Consider the following 17,924-nt stretch of genomic DNA (forward strand, 5'->3'; position numbering starts at 1 on the left):
AGGGGACTGAAACTCGACGTGAAGAAGAGGTAGTACGAGGAATGGAACGTTTGGCAGCATTGATGATAATAGCCGTGAGGTATTCGACCTGACTGTCACAGCTGAGAAACTCATGGTCCAGAAAGGTCGCCAGGGAGGAGTGAAGTCCCCATTCAGCTATCGGTATGTTCCAGCTCGAGGGATGTGAGATGGGGTGTGGTGCAGGAGACTAACGACAAAGGGGAAATGGTCGCTCGAATAGGTGTCAGAAAGGACATACCACTCGAACAATAGGCAAGATTGGTAGAACAGATCAAGAGGTCCAAATGGGAGTAGGTATGAGTAGAGTCCAAGATGAAAGTCGGGGCAGACAAGATTGAGATGGTTGAAAACATCCACCAAGAGGGAGCCTCTCTGACAGGATGCAGGAGAACCCCAAAGGGGATGATGGGCATTGAAGTCGCCGAACAATAAAAATGATGAAAGAAGCTGAGAAAACAGGTGCATCATGTCAGTCTAACTGCGGAGGACGATGGAGTGTAGACAGTACAAACAGGAAAAGTAAAGGCAAAGAGTAATACGGACAGCTATTGCTTGGAGTGGGATGGTCAATGGGATGCAATGGTAATAGATATCATCCCGAACGAGCAACATGGCCCCACCATGAGCTGGAATACCATCCACAGGGGTTAGGTCAGATCACTCCGAAGTATAGTGGGTAAAAGCAATATGAGCAGTTGGGCGTAACTTCATTTCCTGGAGACCAATGACGAGCGGACAGTGCAGGCGGAGGAGTAGTTGTAATTCCTCCCGATTAGATCAAATACCTCTTATGTTCCAATGTAATAGAGCCATTGTGGGTCAGAGAAAGGGGGAACGAAACAGGGGAAGAACTAGTCACCTCGACGACCGCGAAGGGCCAGGTTTCGAGGGAACATCGCTACAACGAGTCGGGAGGCGGATCCTGTTCCATCGAGTCGTCACCAGCTGCGGCCACATTCCTGGGTTGCACAAGAGGGGCAGCATTGTCCGCTGGCGACAGGCCTGCCGAGCGCCTGGCAGCAGAGCTTCCCGGCGAAACTGAGGACGGTCGGGAGCAGCGACTGTCTGATGGTGCATCAGACGAAATGCGCCGGGATGGAGAGGGGGACAAAGACTTCTTCTTTGAGGCCTTCTTGGAAGACCAATGAGTCACAGGGATGGTGGGCTGTGGGGGCTGGACCCAAAGAAAGTCCTCACGCTTGGGGTCCTTTTTCGAATGCCGGACCTCAGAAGCCGGGTTGGTTGGTTGGTTGGTTGGTTGTTTGGGGTTTAAGGGACCAAACAGCAAGGTCATCAGTCCCTTGTTTCAAATGTGGTGCATTCCCCTAATGTGACATCTCAGGAAAGTCAGAACAATGAAGGGGAAAAGGCGAAAAACGTAAAAGAGCAGTCATTTTGTCAATGGTAAAAAAAATGAGGGAAGTCAGCAAGAGAACGAAGCCGACGCTATGCTGAAGCAGCATAGGCAAGACCACCTGTGACTTAAAATGTGCAAATGTTAGAATGTAGAAGTACGTATGGGGAAAGGAGACTAACCAATCCTTAAAAAAAAAAAAGGGGCAAAAACAGAGTAAAAGGGGAAGAAAAGAGGATCTCTGTCAGGGAGGTGAGTTGGGGGTCTCCGAACACTGCTTACAGTGGGAGACACCCAAACACTCACCGCCCTGCCCCTACACCAGTGAGAGATTAAAAACCTTAAAACTGAGAATAAAAACCACTTTCCTGGAGGAAACCGAAAACCAGAGAGACCATCTGGGAATTGTCAGCCAACATCAACGGTAAAGTGTGGGGGAGTCTGTACTTAGCACGCAGAGCCAGAAGGAGGGGGCAGTCAACCAAAGTGTGGGCTACTGACTGGAAGGCTTCACAACCACATAGTGGGGGTGGCTCATCACGCAAAAGAAAACCATGGGTCAGCCTGGTATGGCCAATGCGGAGATGACACAGTGTGGTCGAGTCCTTTCGGGAGAGGTGAAAGGAAGCACGCCACGGGCCTGTTGTCACCTTAATCGCACGAAGTTTATTAAAACAAGAAGTGGCCCATGACTGTGCGAAGTGGGATTTGATGTGAAGCCGTAAATCTGCTGCAGGAGGGGTTACAGAAAATGGGGGGTAAGTGACTGCTCCTCCAGCCAAACGATCAGCGAGCTCATTACCCGGGATACCCACATGGCCAGGGACCCAAAGGAAGTCAATGGAACAAGCAGCACGGTGAATATCAGCGAGATGGTCATGGATGGCAGAGACCAAGGGATGGCGCAAAGAACACCGGTCAATAGCAAGAAGGCCACCCATCAAGTCCGTACATAACAAACCGAGGTTGTGTTGGGACTGTTTAATAAAGGTAAGGGCCTGGGAAATTGCCATCAATTCCGCACTAAACATCCCACATGTAGGTGGCAGCAGATGATTTTCCATTCCAACAGAGGACGTGAAGGTATACCCCACATGATCAGCAGATTTAGAGCCATCAGTGTAAAAAACAACAGCATCCCAAAACTCCCATTAAATTTGGCAGAAAAAGGAACGGAACACCATCGGGGGGATGGGATCTTTCGGACCTCGGCGGAGATCCATCCGAATTCGAGGCCGAGGAACTAACCAAGGGGGGGGGGGGGGGGTAAAGGGGAGGGAGCGAGGAAGACAGGACAAAGAAGGAAGCTGAAAATCACAGCAAAGAGACGCAAGGCGGAGCCCAAACAGTAAACCCGCTCGAAGGCAGGAGTCGGGTGGGCGACGTCCATGGTCTGGGAACAGGATAGAATAGGAAGGATAAGTGGGAGAGGAACAGATAGCGAGTGCATAAGACACCAGAAGCTGGGACCGCCGAACAGAAAGAGGGGGGGGGTATCCCAGCTTCAACCAGGAGACTATCAACAGGGCTAGTAGGGAAGGCACCGGTGGCCAAACGGATACCACGATGGTGGACTGGATCCAGCACATCCAGTGTGGAAGGAGCAGCTGAACCATAAACCTAACAACCATAGTCCAAGCGAGACAGAACTAGAGCATGATAAAGATGGAGAAGGTGGGAACGGTCCGCACCCCAAGAGGAGTGGGCAAGGAAGCGAAGGACATTGAGTTTACAGAAACATCCTACCTTCAGAAGTCTGATATGGGGCAGTCAAGTGAGCTTGTTGTCGAAAAGAAGAGCCAGGAAACGAAACTGTGGGACCACAGGAAATCTTTGTGCATCGAGATAGAGCTCTGGATCAGGGTGCATCGTAGTATGGTGACAGAAGTGGACCACCCCCGATTTTGAAGGAGAGAATTTAAACCCGTGTGAGAGGGTCCATGCACAGGCACACCGTATAGCTCCCTGGAGCTGCCGTTCTGCAGATGCCATCGAAGAGAAACTAGCCCAAATGCAGAAATCATCCACATACAGGGCAGAGGCGACCAAAGGACCGACAGAGGCCACAAGTCTATCGATAGCAATGAGGAAAAGGACACTGAAGACAGAACCCTGTGGGATGCCCGTCTCCAGGGTCTGTGGAGAACTAAAAACAGTATCAACTCTAACTCTGAATGACCGATGGAACAGGAACTGGCGGATAAAAATCGGGAGTGCGCCCCAAAGACCACACTGATGAAGGATAAGTAAGATGTGATGCCGCCAGGCTGTGTCATAGGCCTTGCGAAGGTCCAAAACACTGCAACCAAATGGCGGCGCTGGGAAAAAGCCTGCCAAACTGCAGATTCCAAGCGAAGTAAATGAGCGATTGGAGACCTCTCTAAAGCCACACTGGTAAGGGGACAATAGATCCCAAGATTCGAGGACCCAATTGAGCCGACCGGCTACCATCCGTTCAAGTAACTTACAAATACACTGGTCAAACTAATTGGCAGATAGCTGTCAACAGATTGGGGGTTCGTACCAGGCTTAAGGACAGCAACCACGATGCTATCCCTCCACTGAGAAGGAAGTCACCCTGGAGCCAGATACGGTTAAACACCCGAAGATGATGTTGCCGTTGTGGAGCACTGAGATGTTGAAGCAGTTGGTTATGAATGGAATCTGGGCCAGTGGCCATATCATGAGAAGATATAGCAGAAAGAAATTCCCATTCAGTAAAAGGTATGTTGTAAGATTCGGACTCACAAGAGGTAAAACATAAGGTGGAAGCTTCAGCCCACTGTTTCTGGTGAAGGAAAGCAGCTGGATAGGAGGCTGATGCTGATGCCACTGCCAAATGGGTCGCAAGATATTCTGCAAGAACTAATGGGTCCGTACAAAGGCCATCTCGGAGGTGAAGGCCTGGGAGGGTGGACTGCCGATGGCAACCTTGGAGAGAGTGAAATGTAGCCCATACCCGTGACAGACGGACAGTAGAACCAAGGGAAGAAACTAATCGTTCCCAACATATCCGCTTGCTCTGTTTGATTAAATAATGGGCTTTAGCACAGAGGCGTTTGAAGGTAGCAAGGCTGGCTACGGATGGGTGCCTCCGTGTTGCAAAGCTCGACGGCGATCACGGATGGCAATGGCCATACTCCACCACCGGACTTGCCGGCGACGAAATGGTCCAGATGAGTGTGGGACAGCAAGGCTAGCAGCGCGAACAATCGCGTCAGACACGTCACGTAGGACGTCATCAATACAACCCAACAAAGAGGGAGAAAAAACTACAGCGTTGGAAAGACCAACGAGGTAACCTGTCCATCAAGGAGCGGGAAGGGAACGAGATAATCAACGCGGAATCGTCACAATCACAAAGGTCGTCGTGTGGCGACCAGTGTAATGAAGGGAGAAGAGAGGGAGAAGAAAGAGAAAGTTCAATGGCAGAGAAGGTACCATGATTGGCACTGAAATGAGTAGGGGAGCCATCATTAAGAAGGCACAAGTCGTGGTCTGCAATAAACTGGTCTATGAGAAGACCTCGTCTAGATGGAAAGGCACTGCCCCACAAGTGATGATCACCAAGGAGGTGGAAGGGAGGAGGAAGTTGATGAAGGACAGTTAAGGCAGCAGGTGTAAGAGTCCTGTCAGGAGGGAGATAAATATTGCAGACCGTGACCTCAGAGTCTAGGTGGACCCTAACAGCAACCGCTTCCAATGTATTTTGAAGAGGAATCCACGTGCTAGCAATTTCTGTACGGACCAACGTACAAACGCCACTAGAAGCCCGCAGGGGTCCGACCCAATTTCGACAGAAAACACGGAACCCACAGAGGGTCGGTGAGTGAGCATCAGTAAAATGAGATTCCTGGAGAACCACACAAGCTGCAGAGTGAGACAAAAGAAGGGATTTCAATTCCGGAAGGTGACAATAGTATCCAGTACAATTCCATTGGGGAACCACAGAATGATGATTTAAATGGGGGCTGAACAAGCTAAAGCCAGTCATACTGCTGGGTCCCCACCCATCACTGACAAGGAGGGGGCGACATCCATGAACGACAGGCAGAATCCGGTTGTGAAGTCAGGGATGGGACCTCCGGTGACACCAGAGGCTCTTTGTCCCGGGACTTACGTGTCTTCTTTTCAGGCTGAGAACGAGGAGGGCTGTGTGGCATATAGGAGCCAGCTGCAGCAAGGTCAGGAACAGAAAGAGACCAGGCGACATGGGGGCCAACAGACCACGCCTCTCGCGGTCGTCACGTGGCAGAAGACCTTTGGCCTGGTAGGTGCTGGGAAGGGGCATCCCGGGAGAGGCGCCCTTGACCGGCATACGCCGAAGGAGTGGGACATTTCTCCAGCTGGGGAGGGGCAGCAGCGCCCAGAGGAGAAGTTGTGGGAGCCGCAGGGGAGGGGGGGAGGAGAGGGGTCCAGGATGGGGGTAAGGAAGGGGGAGGAAGGGGTGAAGATGTAACCAAAGCGTAACTAGATGTCATGGACACAGGGTGAAGACGTGTATACTTCTTACGGGCCTATGTGTAGGTTAAACGATCGAGGGACTTCTACTCCTCTATCTTCTTTTCCTTCTTATATACTGGGCAATCTGGTGAATGTGGAGAATGACAGCCATGACAATTTACACACAGGAGGGGGAACACAGAGACTCCCATCATGGAGTGGACGTCCACAGTCACCACACAGAGGGGCCTGAGAACAGCAGGAAGATGTGTGTCCAAAACGCAAGCACTTAAAACACCTCATAGGAGGTGGGATGTACGGCTTCACATCACATCAATAAACCATAATATTAACTTTCTCAGGTAGGGTATCCTCTTCAAAGGCCAGGATAAAGGCACCAGTATCAATGCGATTGTCTTTAGGACCCTTCTGAACACGCCGAACAAAGTGAACACCCTGCCGTCCGAGATTGTCCCGAAGTTCCTTATCAGTTTGAAGGATGAAGTCCCTATGAAAAATCACACCTTGAACCATATTTAGAGGCTGGTGGGGGGTAATGGACACAGGAATTGTGCCAAGCTGGGTACAGGCACAAAGAGCCACAGATGGGGCAGCTGAAGCAGTTTTGATTAGCAATGAACTTGACTGCATCTTGCTCAGGGAGTCCACTTCACCAAACTTGTCTTCAATGTGATCCACAAAGAATAAAGGTTTGGTATTGGTGAAAGTATCTCCATCAGTCCTGGTGCAAACTAGATAACGGGGGAAAGGTTTCACCCCTAGCCGACAGGCCTGACCCTCTTCCCAGGGGGTAGCCATGGAAGGGAAGGCTGAAGGGGCAAGAGAAGCAGCACTTGAAGAATCAGTTCCACGCAGAGAGACAGCCGCGGAAGAGTGGCCCGAGTTCTGGACCCATATGCGTTTCATTTGCATAGCGTCCGCCCTGATACCACCCACTCCGATCTGGGGCTCTCCTCACGGGCGCCACCCAGCCACAGCAAGGGCCATCTGGCACGGTGGCCATTGCCGGGAGTTCTGATGCTCCAGGATGACGAGCAACCACTCCAAGGAATGCATGAGGTGGTCACAGCTCAGGTATCAGAAGTGTGATCCCTGTGTGTTCAGGGGGCTCAACCGGAAGGGTACATAGCGACCCCACCACACGGGCGGGCTACCGTGCTGGCTATGCACCCTGGCATCAGACAACGACGTGAAAGAAAAGGTGGAATTTACTAGGAGAGTGCACGTCGGAGACACTAGGTAAGGTGCTCTTCCCCAAATGGCTCACACTATGGAGGAGAAATTTCGTAATGGAGGTCAAACATCAGAGGGGGACCAGGGAATGCCAAAAGGAGGAGATGATTACGCAACAAAGCCGAATTGTAAAACCATCAGAACCAGGAGGATAGTGGGGGCCAACATAAGCAAGGACACCAAGAGAGGGAGAGGAGAGGGAGACGGGAAAGGAGTAAGTAGGGGAAAGGAGGGGAAGGGGGAAGGAAATGACGCCCTGGAGAGAAAGAAGGCTGCAATAGCTCGGGGCCCTGTGCTAGCCATGCACGTATCCACAAAAAAGTTGTGGACCCCCTGGTGGGTCGGAAGCCGGGGTCTGTAACATTTCCCTGATGGATGCCTAAGAAGAGGATTGCTTCTCAGGCGGCGGCGGCGGCGGCGGCGGCGGAGGAGGAGGAGGAGGAGGAGGAGGAGGAGGAGGGGGGATGGCCCCTGGGGCAAAGGGGGCAGGGGTCACGAAGGAGGAAGATTTGGAAGGGAGGGATTTGGGAGGCGGAGGCATAGACCCTGGATGGGGTGAGGAGATGGAGTGGGGTGAGGATACTGCGGAAGGAGTGGACACGACCGAAGCAAACGACATTGCCAACATCATGGGATGGAGGCGGTCATATTTCTTCCTGGCCTCAGAATAAGACAGACGGTCCAAGGTTTTCAATTCTTGTATCTTCTTCTCCTTCTGATAGACAGGGCAGTCGAAAGATCTAGGCGAGTGGAGGCCAGAACAATTGACGCACCAAGGTGATGGGGTGCATGTATGTCCCTCATGAAGAGGACGTCCACAATCGCCACAAAGGGGTTCAGCTTCGCACCGTGACGACATACGCCTGAAGTGCAAACATCAAAAGCATCGCATAGGAGGTGGGACGTAAGGTCGCACGTCGCACTGGTAGCACATCACCTTTACCTTCTCCAGGAGAACATCACCCTCGAAGGCAAGGATAAAGGCCCCAGTGTCGACGCCACGATCTTCGGGGCTGCACTGGACTTGCCGGACGAAATGCACGCCATGGCGCACCAGGTTGGCCCTGAGCTCCTCATCAGATTGCAGCAGGAGGTCCCGATGTAAAATAACCCCTTGCGTCCTATTGAGTATCAGATGTGGGACCATGGACACTGGGATGTACCCTAGTCACTGGCATGCTTGGAGCGCCGCCGACTGTGTAGTGGAGGTGGTCTTAATGAGAATGGACCCCGAACGCATTTTACTAAGAGCCTAGATTTCTCTGAAGATATCCTTGATAAGCTGTACAAAGAACATGGGCTTGGAGGTGGCGAACGTCCCTCCATCGGTCCGAGAACAGAGTAAACAGTGGGGGAAGTATTTCGCCCCAAGCTGGCGGGCCTGTCCTTCCTCCTAGGAAGTGGCCAAGGGGGAAAGGCAGAAGGACCAGAACCAGAGATGGAGACAGAACCTTTCTTCTTACAAGACGCGACCGCAGAGCGACCTGATGCATGTTGACGTTTCATCTGCAAAACGTCCACCCCAATACCACCCACTCTGACCAGGGGCTATCCCCACAGGCGCCACCCAGCCTCAGCAAGGGCCACCTGGCAGGATGAAGGAGGAGGAGGAGATTAGTGTTTAACGTCCCGTCGACAACGAGGTCATTAGAGACGGAGCTTAAGCTCGGGGGAGGGAAGGATGGGGAAGGAAATCAGCCGTGCCCTTTCAAAGGAACCATTCCGGCATTTGCCTGAAGCGATTTAGGGAAATCACGGAAAACCTAAATCAGGATGGCCGGAGACGGGATTGAACCGTCATCCTCCCGAATGCGAGTCCAGTGTGCTAACCACTGCGCCACCTCGCTCGGTGCCTGGCAGGATGACCATTGCTGGAAGTCCTGATGCCCCAGGTAGACGGGCATCTACTCCTTGGCTTATGTGGGGAGGGTGCAGTTCAGGTATCGGCAGTACGATCCCTGTGTTGTTAGGGGGGCTACAACCTAGAGGGTACATGACTACCCCACCACAATGGGCTGACTACCGTGCTGGATTTCGGGTGCCATGGAAAGTCCATTATGATCAAAGGCGCAGATGGGGATGCACTACGGGCGTAACCTGTGCAACCCATCAGGTGTTCAGGCCCAAATTGATGAACAGTGGGTGCAGTTACGACGCCGTTACGATGATGAGTGTCAAGGTCTTAGTGCACTGAGGACCGGTGATACACCACGTAATGTGTCCTTCCCCAAGAGGCTCGTACTTCTGTAGAATTTTAAAAATGGAGGTCAAACACCAATGGCGACCATCACATTGAAGGCTGAAACGGATGAAACTCCTTTTAGTCACCTCTTACGACAGGCAGGAATACCACAGGCCTATTCTTACCGCGGACCCGCAGAGGGATATTTGTTGAAGACAGCATGTGTTGGCTTAAGACTGAAAATAAGGGTTAAGAAAGCTGAATTTAAATCTTATACTGGTTAATGGCTGTAAAATTAATATAAAAAACGAATGACGCATAATGTCCCTAGTAAGTTGTTTCTTAAATTTATTGCAAATTAAATGCACCAGTAGCAAGCTGTACATATAACGTTCATGGTGCAACAAAAGTATCTTAGTGATTTTCCTATCACGACATGCACTGAAGATCGTTATCAGCTGTCATCCAGTCTGACCGTACTGGAAGTGTAGAGGAAAAGAGAAGGAAAATTCATTGTGTAGTAGGATCTAAACCACAAACCTCATCTGTTCTACTAAACGAGGTGTGATCTTATAGAGAGATTCAAATTTGTCGATATATGCGGAACAAATGCCACCATGACAAATGGTTTTTGGGTGGGATACCCAGCACTTTAAATAACAGCAGCCTCAGTCTGTTTTCCTATCCCCTTGACGGGCTGTTTGCTAGCTATGCAGTCCATTTCTCTTCACCATAAGCTGTTAACCTCTAGCAAAGTTGGTACTTTTTTGCATTGTTCATAAGCTCACACAATTTCTGCCATACAACACATTAATCACATTTCCCGGGCATATATACTGTGTACATGTTGCTGCTTTTCCTCTGGCATAGATATTACAATTCTACTCATCTCAGTATTACATACTTCTTGCCGCAACTTGCAAACAGAAAATTGGACATTCAAAATTTGTTGTGTGTATCCTTTCATCCTCTGCCTCGGCAATGTCATTGCTTTCTCATCAACAAAAAAATTTAATTTTGTTAACAAGTTTCGACCACCCCATAGCATTGAGCACAACTTTAACTGGAACATGGCTGTGTCTAGTCATAAGAAATAGTTCATTCCTACTGCTGCTTGGTATGTGTTTCACATTGCTGACTAATACATTATTTTTGAAAGTGGTAGTGGAAGTACTATGGCAACATGACACTAAGTAGACAGGTATGTCATTCTGCCTGCAAGGGAGCTCATAGGTGGACTGCACACCTTGAGGAAAAGTTGAGGGGCAGAGAGAAAGGGCAAGGACGAGACAGGCAGAGAGAGTGGGTGAGAAGATGGGAATTTGGTGGGTGAGGAGGAGACAGAAGAGTGACAAAGGAGGGGATGGAATGATTGTGGTAGGAGAAGATGGACTAAAAGATTGGAATATATACCTACCCTGGCAATACCACGAACTCAGCTGGTTACTAATATACTGCTGATCTCTAGAAAATTCACGATCTATGATTATTTCAATTAGCCAGTGACTTTCCTCATTCTACATGCAATATTAGTGATGTGAATGCTGGAAATATTCTCCAGATCATCCCACCCCAAACTTAGTCTGGGATCCTCACTGATACAATCTCTGTGGCAAAATACTCCCAACCGACCTTCAAGAAAATAACAAAGAATATTCGAATTAATACAGCTTGTGCAAATCTGTCCATACAAAGACAATTTGCTGATCAGCTTTTCTAACTCACATTCCCAAGATTCCACCTTGTGGTACATTTCACTGTGCTCTTTGCAGAGACACTGACAGCTCTCTCCTACACTGTATACTTCACAGCACAGCACTTACTGACTGACCATCATCTGGCGACCTAGAAATTTGCCTCGAGTTGCGGTGTTATGCTTCTCCCATCCACACACCATTTATCACTCGTCATCAGCCTTCACCTGCCTATTGTTGCCCGCATTTAACCTATTATCTTGTTGTCACACTCACAGCTTTAGCTCAAATGAGTTCAGGCATTTGACACGCATTACTGGACGATGTGTTCTTTTGACTTCTCCTCTCCAATCTTCAGTGGTGTCTTGCACTGGACCCAAGATAATGTCCTAGATTTTCAGCCTGCAAATTTTGTTTTGCATTGCCTGCCTGTCTCACAATCAAGGACCTGGTTCTAGAAAGCAATTGGGTAATTTAATTTAAATTTATACAGAATTACTTTAGGACTGGCAGCTAGATATGAAATAGTGTGGACACATTCAAAGACTGCAGAGCATACATTCAGTCTATCCCAAGGGATAGACCTTCACCACACTGCCAATATACTATGCAAGTGTAGTACAGTTCAGTTCTAGGCAGCTTGCTGTCCTATGGAATCGCTCACTGCACTACGAGTTTCTGTTTGTGTTCATTTTGTACACTTATAGGATTGAAATTTTACCTGTCATTACTGTTATCAGTTCTGGAGTGTGCAGTGCTTAAGAATGTTAAAAGCCACTTCAGCAAATGTTATTCAGTGGATATATCGATATCACTCTTGTTCAAGGCATTGCTATATAAAACAAAAATCAGTTGAGATAAATGGTTTGTGCATAATCTGCCTACATCATCAACATCTGTTGTTGATAATGCTCCCAAATGTTCTGTTGTTGACAAGAACCTTATACTAAAATAAAAGGAGGAAATTATTGGCTTCAGCATCTGTAAGTGGAAGTAAGTGAAACATTTAAAAAGATGGAGCATATAAATCCAATACCTCTCCATAAACCACAGTTGTCCACATACAAAAACTGACAGGTTGACAAAAACATACAGGCATAAAATAATTAGGCTGACAAGTTCTCACTGGCACGTCAACCCAACAGAATTGATATGGACCTAAATTGACAATTATGTTGCAAAACAGTGACGAAACAAGTAAAAAAGGTACACTGTCCACAGTTGGGGAACTCAGTAATGAAGCTGTTAGGAAAATTACCAGGGAATGTGTGGTATATTTACGTGCAGAGCAGACTGTATTTTCATAAATTTTAATTGTTACTAAGAAGGCTGTTATTGGCAACTACAATCAAATGAAGTGCACCTCAGGAATTCAGCACTAATGACACTAACAAAATCTTCATTGTTTCCATCATAATAGTTGCAATTGGAAGGTAGTGAATGATGTTATCACTACTTTTCTTACTTTCATACTTATATTTCCATACCTCTACCAAAATGGGTAACTTCCTTGCTACAAAGATTTGTAATGTTTGATCAGAAAATGTAATGTCATGTTAGCCGTAAATGCTGTGCTGTGTTTCTCTCAACAAAACGGATGACTGATACCGTATCACATGAGCAGAGCCTCACACACAATGTTTAATTTAAATTAATCTTATGTTATACATGTCTGACAGAATTTGGAGCTGTTGAAAGTAAGATATATTCTAAATATTTTGTTAACACAATTTGGTCATTTAAACTCAGTAACAAAATTTCCCTGTAAGTCAAATTTTCAGGAACATTGAACAATGCATTTTCGAAAATATTGTGCATATAAAATTAAAAATTTACTGCCACAAACACATCTAAAATGAGAATGTAGTGAAACTCTTCCAGAATCTATTGATCCCACTTCCACGTTTGTACACTGATTAGTATGCAAATTTGAGTGTGTTCAATGAAATGTCAGATCATGCAAACAGTCAGGGAAGAATGCAGCAACTTCGTTTTGCATCTCCATGTGTTCCTGCTGTAGTGTCAATCCCAAAGTAATTGTGAGGAGATTATACATCACATGCCTCAGTTTTAATTTCACTGGAGATTGTGATTTTACACAATCATTTTCACAATTTAAAAGTTACTGATGTACTAATGCTATAGTGCTTTACATTCAGCTGTTGCTTGCACTCTTGTGTCAACAGTTCTCAATGGTGGCAAACGTGAAATTCAGTATGAAGTGGCACACACTGCATTACTCCAGAAGGAAGAACCACCATATATGTTTCCTCGGATAATGCTCTACAGACCAACTTTCATACATGCTACAGACAACCTTCTTAGCTCTGGAATTTGCCATGACTGTGCCAAGCACAGATTCTCCCATTCAATTTATCACTGTTAATTTCTCAAGTATTATGTTGAATGCACTTGGACAACGACAACGATGTTTTTCAACACACTCGCAGTGCTGTGCAATCATTGTCTGCGAGTACTGTGATCTTTAAGAAATGGGTTTCTTATTCTCTCATAATCTCTCCCAAATGTGTCTCTTAATAAATGTGTGATTATAGTCCATATCCCTGCCTATTAATATCTGATTCTTTGTACACCTACATCTACACTAGACTAGTCACCTAATGGTGCATGCCAGAGGGTACTTCTGATACCACTACATCCGTTACTTTACTATTTCCTATTCTATTTGAAGGTGGTGTTTGGAGAGAACAATTGCCAGGAAGCATCTATATTAGCTCTAATGCCTCCTATTTTGTTGCCAAAATTATTTTGCATCAAAAAGGCACTTCTTTATCTACTAGTTTAGAGTTGCCAGTGCTTGATGAGGTTCCACAATTGACTACATAACAAGATTAACTACACTCCATTTAAAGTTCCTATATGATGTGTGTAATAGTAGCATTTTTCCCCAAGTGAGAAAGAAACACATCTGACTAGTTCACTACCTCATGTCTGAACACTTATCCTATCATCCTGCCCCTTCTTTTTGTCAGCATTTTCCGTACATTTCTTTCCTCGACTGTTCTGCTGAGGACTCCATATTCCTTGTAAGTTCACTTAATTTTCAGCAGCATTCTCTAATCGCACATCTGAAATGTGTGAGTTCTGTTCTTTTTCATTTTCCAATCACGCCTACCCAGTAAAAATTCTAATACTCACCACAACTGATCTTAGTCCACAGAGCTGGATACCATTACAAAACAGATTTCTACTAAGTATTACAAATTTTTGTAAATAGCATCAAATTTAACTGTAGGCTTTCCCGGCGTAAACTGTTGATGAAGGTTTCTCGGGTCTCCAGCCGGGTGGTAGCATTGACATCTTGCAATGTTTTTGACAAAAAAGGAGATGAATGACACCAGAGCCATGGTCAATTTGACTCGAAAAGAACTAGATGCTGCCACGATCGCAGTCCTAAAGAAAGGACTGAATTTTGCCCCCATCCCCAGAACAAACTCGAAATGAGACATCATCAGTGGCGTGGAAGAAGCAGTACTAGGGCTTCCCAAGGAAGAGGAAGTCACATGGGAAACTTCCAGAATAATTGACAGATTTCAATTGCCTAAAAATAACATATCTGCGGAAGGACGAGCAGCTCTTTGGTCCCTTAGAGATTACCATGATATAACAATCCTACTAGCAGACAAAGGGAATGCTACAATGCTATTAAGCACTTCTGAGTACCAGCAGAAAACCTGCTGCTACAAGATGAGGCCTACAAGAGGCTGAAGAAGGATCCAACCGCAACGTTAAGTAGAAAGATGATAGCTCTGCTGAAGAAATCTGACTTACCTGAACGAATGAAGAAGCACCTGTACCCCAGAGCACCAGCAACACCAAGCCTCTATGGACTCCCCAAGATCCATAAGGAAGGGGTACCTCTAGACCAATTGTAGACTCCATCAACTCTCACTGTTACAGACTTGCTAAATGCCTAGAAACACTGCTCAAACCCCTTGTGGGGGCCTGCAGCCACCATGTGAGAAACTCGGCCAAATTCGTAAAAATACTCAGGGACATGTGACTACAAATGGAAGACCTACTTATGAGCTTCAACGTGACATTGCTTTTCACAAAAGTGCCCTTTCAATACTCCTTGGCACTTTTAGCCCAGCACTTTGAAACACAAACAGCCAGGCTCTTCAAACATGCACTAACAACCACCTACTTTCAGTGCCACGGGGAATTCTTCGAACAGATCTATGGCGTGGCCATGGGCTCCCCACAGGCTCCTGTGATTGCAAACCTCTACATGGAACATTTTGAGGAGGTGGCCCTTCAAACTTCCAGACAGAAACCAAAGCACTTCTTCCACTATGTCAATAACACTTCTGTCATATGCGGACATGGCAAACAGGTGCTAGATGATTTTCTGGAATACCTCAACAACATCCATCCGAACATCAAATTTACAATGAAAATGGAGGAAAATGGCTGGCTCCCCATCCTTGATATTTTAATTAAGAGGAAGGCAGATGGTTCACTAGGCCATGCAGTACATAGGAAGAAGACACTCAGATCTATACCTTCATACAACAAGCTGCCACCATCCAGCACAGAGACAAACAGTACTGACCATCCTGGTACATAGGGTGCATGCCATTTGTGACAAAGACAGCCTGTCATCCGAGCATTAACACCCGAGGGAAGTCTTCCACCAAAATGGCTACAGTGAAACGCAGATCAACAGGGCGCTTAAAAGAAGGAAGCAGAGAGAACCCCAGAGAAAGATGATGGAGAAGGAGATGAACGTCTTGCATTCCTTCCATACACGGTTCTGCTCCCGGTCAAAATTGTACAACTTCTGGGCAAATACAATATCAAAACCACTCTCCAACTACCATCAAAGACCAGGGAGCTCCTAGGTTCTACCAAAGATCCGCTGAACCTTAACACACCAGGTGTATATATAGCATACCATGTGAATGCGGAAAACAATACATTGGGCTAACACAGCACTGTACATCTAAATGCTGCGGAGATCATATCAGATGTGTGCAACTAGACCACACAGAAAAATCAGCCACTGCAGAACACAGCACAAATGAACACACCTTCAACTTTGAAAACACGAAAGTACTGTGCTGAGCATCTGGCTTCTGGGAAAGCATTATCAAACAATCCACAGAAATAAGGATTCATCACAATCTCATCAACAGATATGATGGATACCAACTGAGCGCAGCATGGAACCCTGCGATAGCGGCAATCCATCGGGGGCATGACCGTCAACGCCCTCTGCTGTGGACACAGACATAATTCTTACACCGAGAACCGAATGTGGCCACCATCCCCACCACTGCAGCCACCCGAGGTCTAGTAGAGGGGGGTGATGGCACATATAAATAGCATGCTCCCCACAAATCTTGACACTATGCCAGAAGATGGGTAATATGACACTGCCTGAAACATCATGTGATATCAATGCTACCATGTGGCTGGAGACCTGACAAACCATCAGCATTAAACTTAGTACACTATGGTGATAGTTAAACTAATATGGAATTTCACAGACTATCACCATAATGTACTAAATTTAATGCTGTTCACAAAAATTGTACTAAATTTAATGCTGTTCACAAAAATTGTACTAAATTTAATGCTGTTCACAAAAATTGTACTAAATTTAATGCTGTTCACAAAAATTGTACTAAATTTAATGCTGTTCACAAAAATTCTTGCTATCACAATGTTTTCTCTTTGCAAGCAGTTTGGGATACGCAATGTTCCATTACACTGTAAATTTATGCCATGCATACTGGATAAACCCATTGTCTTTACACAGAGCAAACAATTCCAGTAATGCAGTTTGTTTTTCATTAAATACTTCAGCGAAAAGAAATAGTATGACAAATACAATACTTATCTGATAACATACTGCTTACAGTTGATTGCTTTACCTCTTACATCTTTTCTATTATAGAACTCTGACAGAGACAAATAAATTGACAGCTGCTGCAAGGAAGTCATCTTTGGTACATTTGTTCCAAGAACGAATTTGAGGCATTCATTATTTATATGTAAAATAAAATTACCATGGGTTACAGTTAGTAAAGTTATGTTTCCTACAAGTTTCATTCAAATACCATTACACACAACCGAACAATATACCTACAGTCAATTGAAATTCTATGAACATTCTGGAGGAGTGCTAATATACTAGGTTTTAATGTTTCATCATTTATGATCACTGAAATTTACTGCACCCAATGCATTTCATGATATCCATACAGTACTTCATGCACAATGCATCACCGATGTGAAAACTTACATCATGTTCAATGCCATCCTCCTGTTTCAGTTCTAGGTCTTGCTTTATATGAAGACTAGGTGTTACAATCTTCAGCGGATCTTCAAGAAACTGAAAAAAGAAAAAATGGCATATTCACAGCTTCTGTCCCTTGCAATTGATTGGTGGTTACACATCATGTGGGGCTAAAAAGCTATTGGTCACATGTATTCACTTACTGGCATTTGGTAACCAGAAAATGTGTCACATTAAATTAGATTTACTTTCATTCCAATTAGTCCATACATTTGAAACCAAGACTCTAATTTGGAGATAGACACATCAGACATCAACCAAACAGAAATTATTCCATCCTTGCCAAGCAGCTACTGCTATTACACACACACACACACACACACACACACACACACACACACACACACACACACACACACACAATGTTATTTTTCTAAACTAAAATTTTGCTCATTTTGCAAGGGAGACATGTTATTGTGGATAGTTGGCTCATAAAGAAAATTGCACTAATGTAATACCATTTCATTTCATGGAAAAAATTACACACGCCATGTAAAATATCATGGTAAATTTCTCCTTTTCACCAGTACCACTGTCATCCCATTTCATGCATTATTTGAACATTTAAATAGTGTGCCACCGTTGTAATTTGATTTGAGGCAACTCTGCCAGAGATGGTCCCAGTCACCAGCATTGACACAAGGCACTGAG

The 17,924-nt window shown here is 46.0% G+C and overlaps 1 protein-coding gene across 5 annotated transcripts in view; it reads right to left on the reverse strand.

Moving 5' to 3' along the window:
- Positions 1 to 17,924, reverse strand: part of LOC124554071 (zinc finger protein 836-like) — a 123,526-nt gene that overhangs the window by 85,009 nt on the left and 20,593 nt on the right. For 3 of the 5 annotated variants that reach the window (XM_047128116.1, XM_047128117.1, XM_047128115.1), the window contains one exon: positions 17,220 to 17,309. The exons of the other annotated variants lie outside the window; for them this stretch is intronic. In XM_047128116.1, coding sequence (XP_046984072.1) covers positions 17,220 to 17,309 — 90 coding nt within the window. The remainder of the gene's footprint in view (positions 1 to 17,219; positions 17,310 to 17,924) is intronic. 5 annotated transcript variants of the gene reach the window in all.

The sequence above is a fragment of the Schistocerca americana genome, chromosome 11 (assembly GCF_021461395.2).
Source record: "Schistocerca americana isolate TAMUIC-IGC-003095 chromosome 11, iqSchAmer2.1, whole genome shotgun sequence".
Lineage (NCBI taxonomy): Eukaryota > Metazoa > Arthropoda > Insecta > Orthoptera > Acrididae > Schistocerca > Schistocerca americana.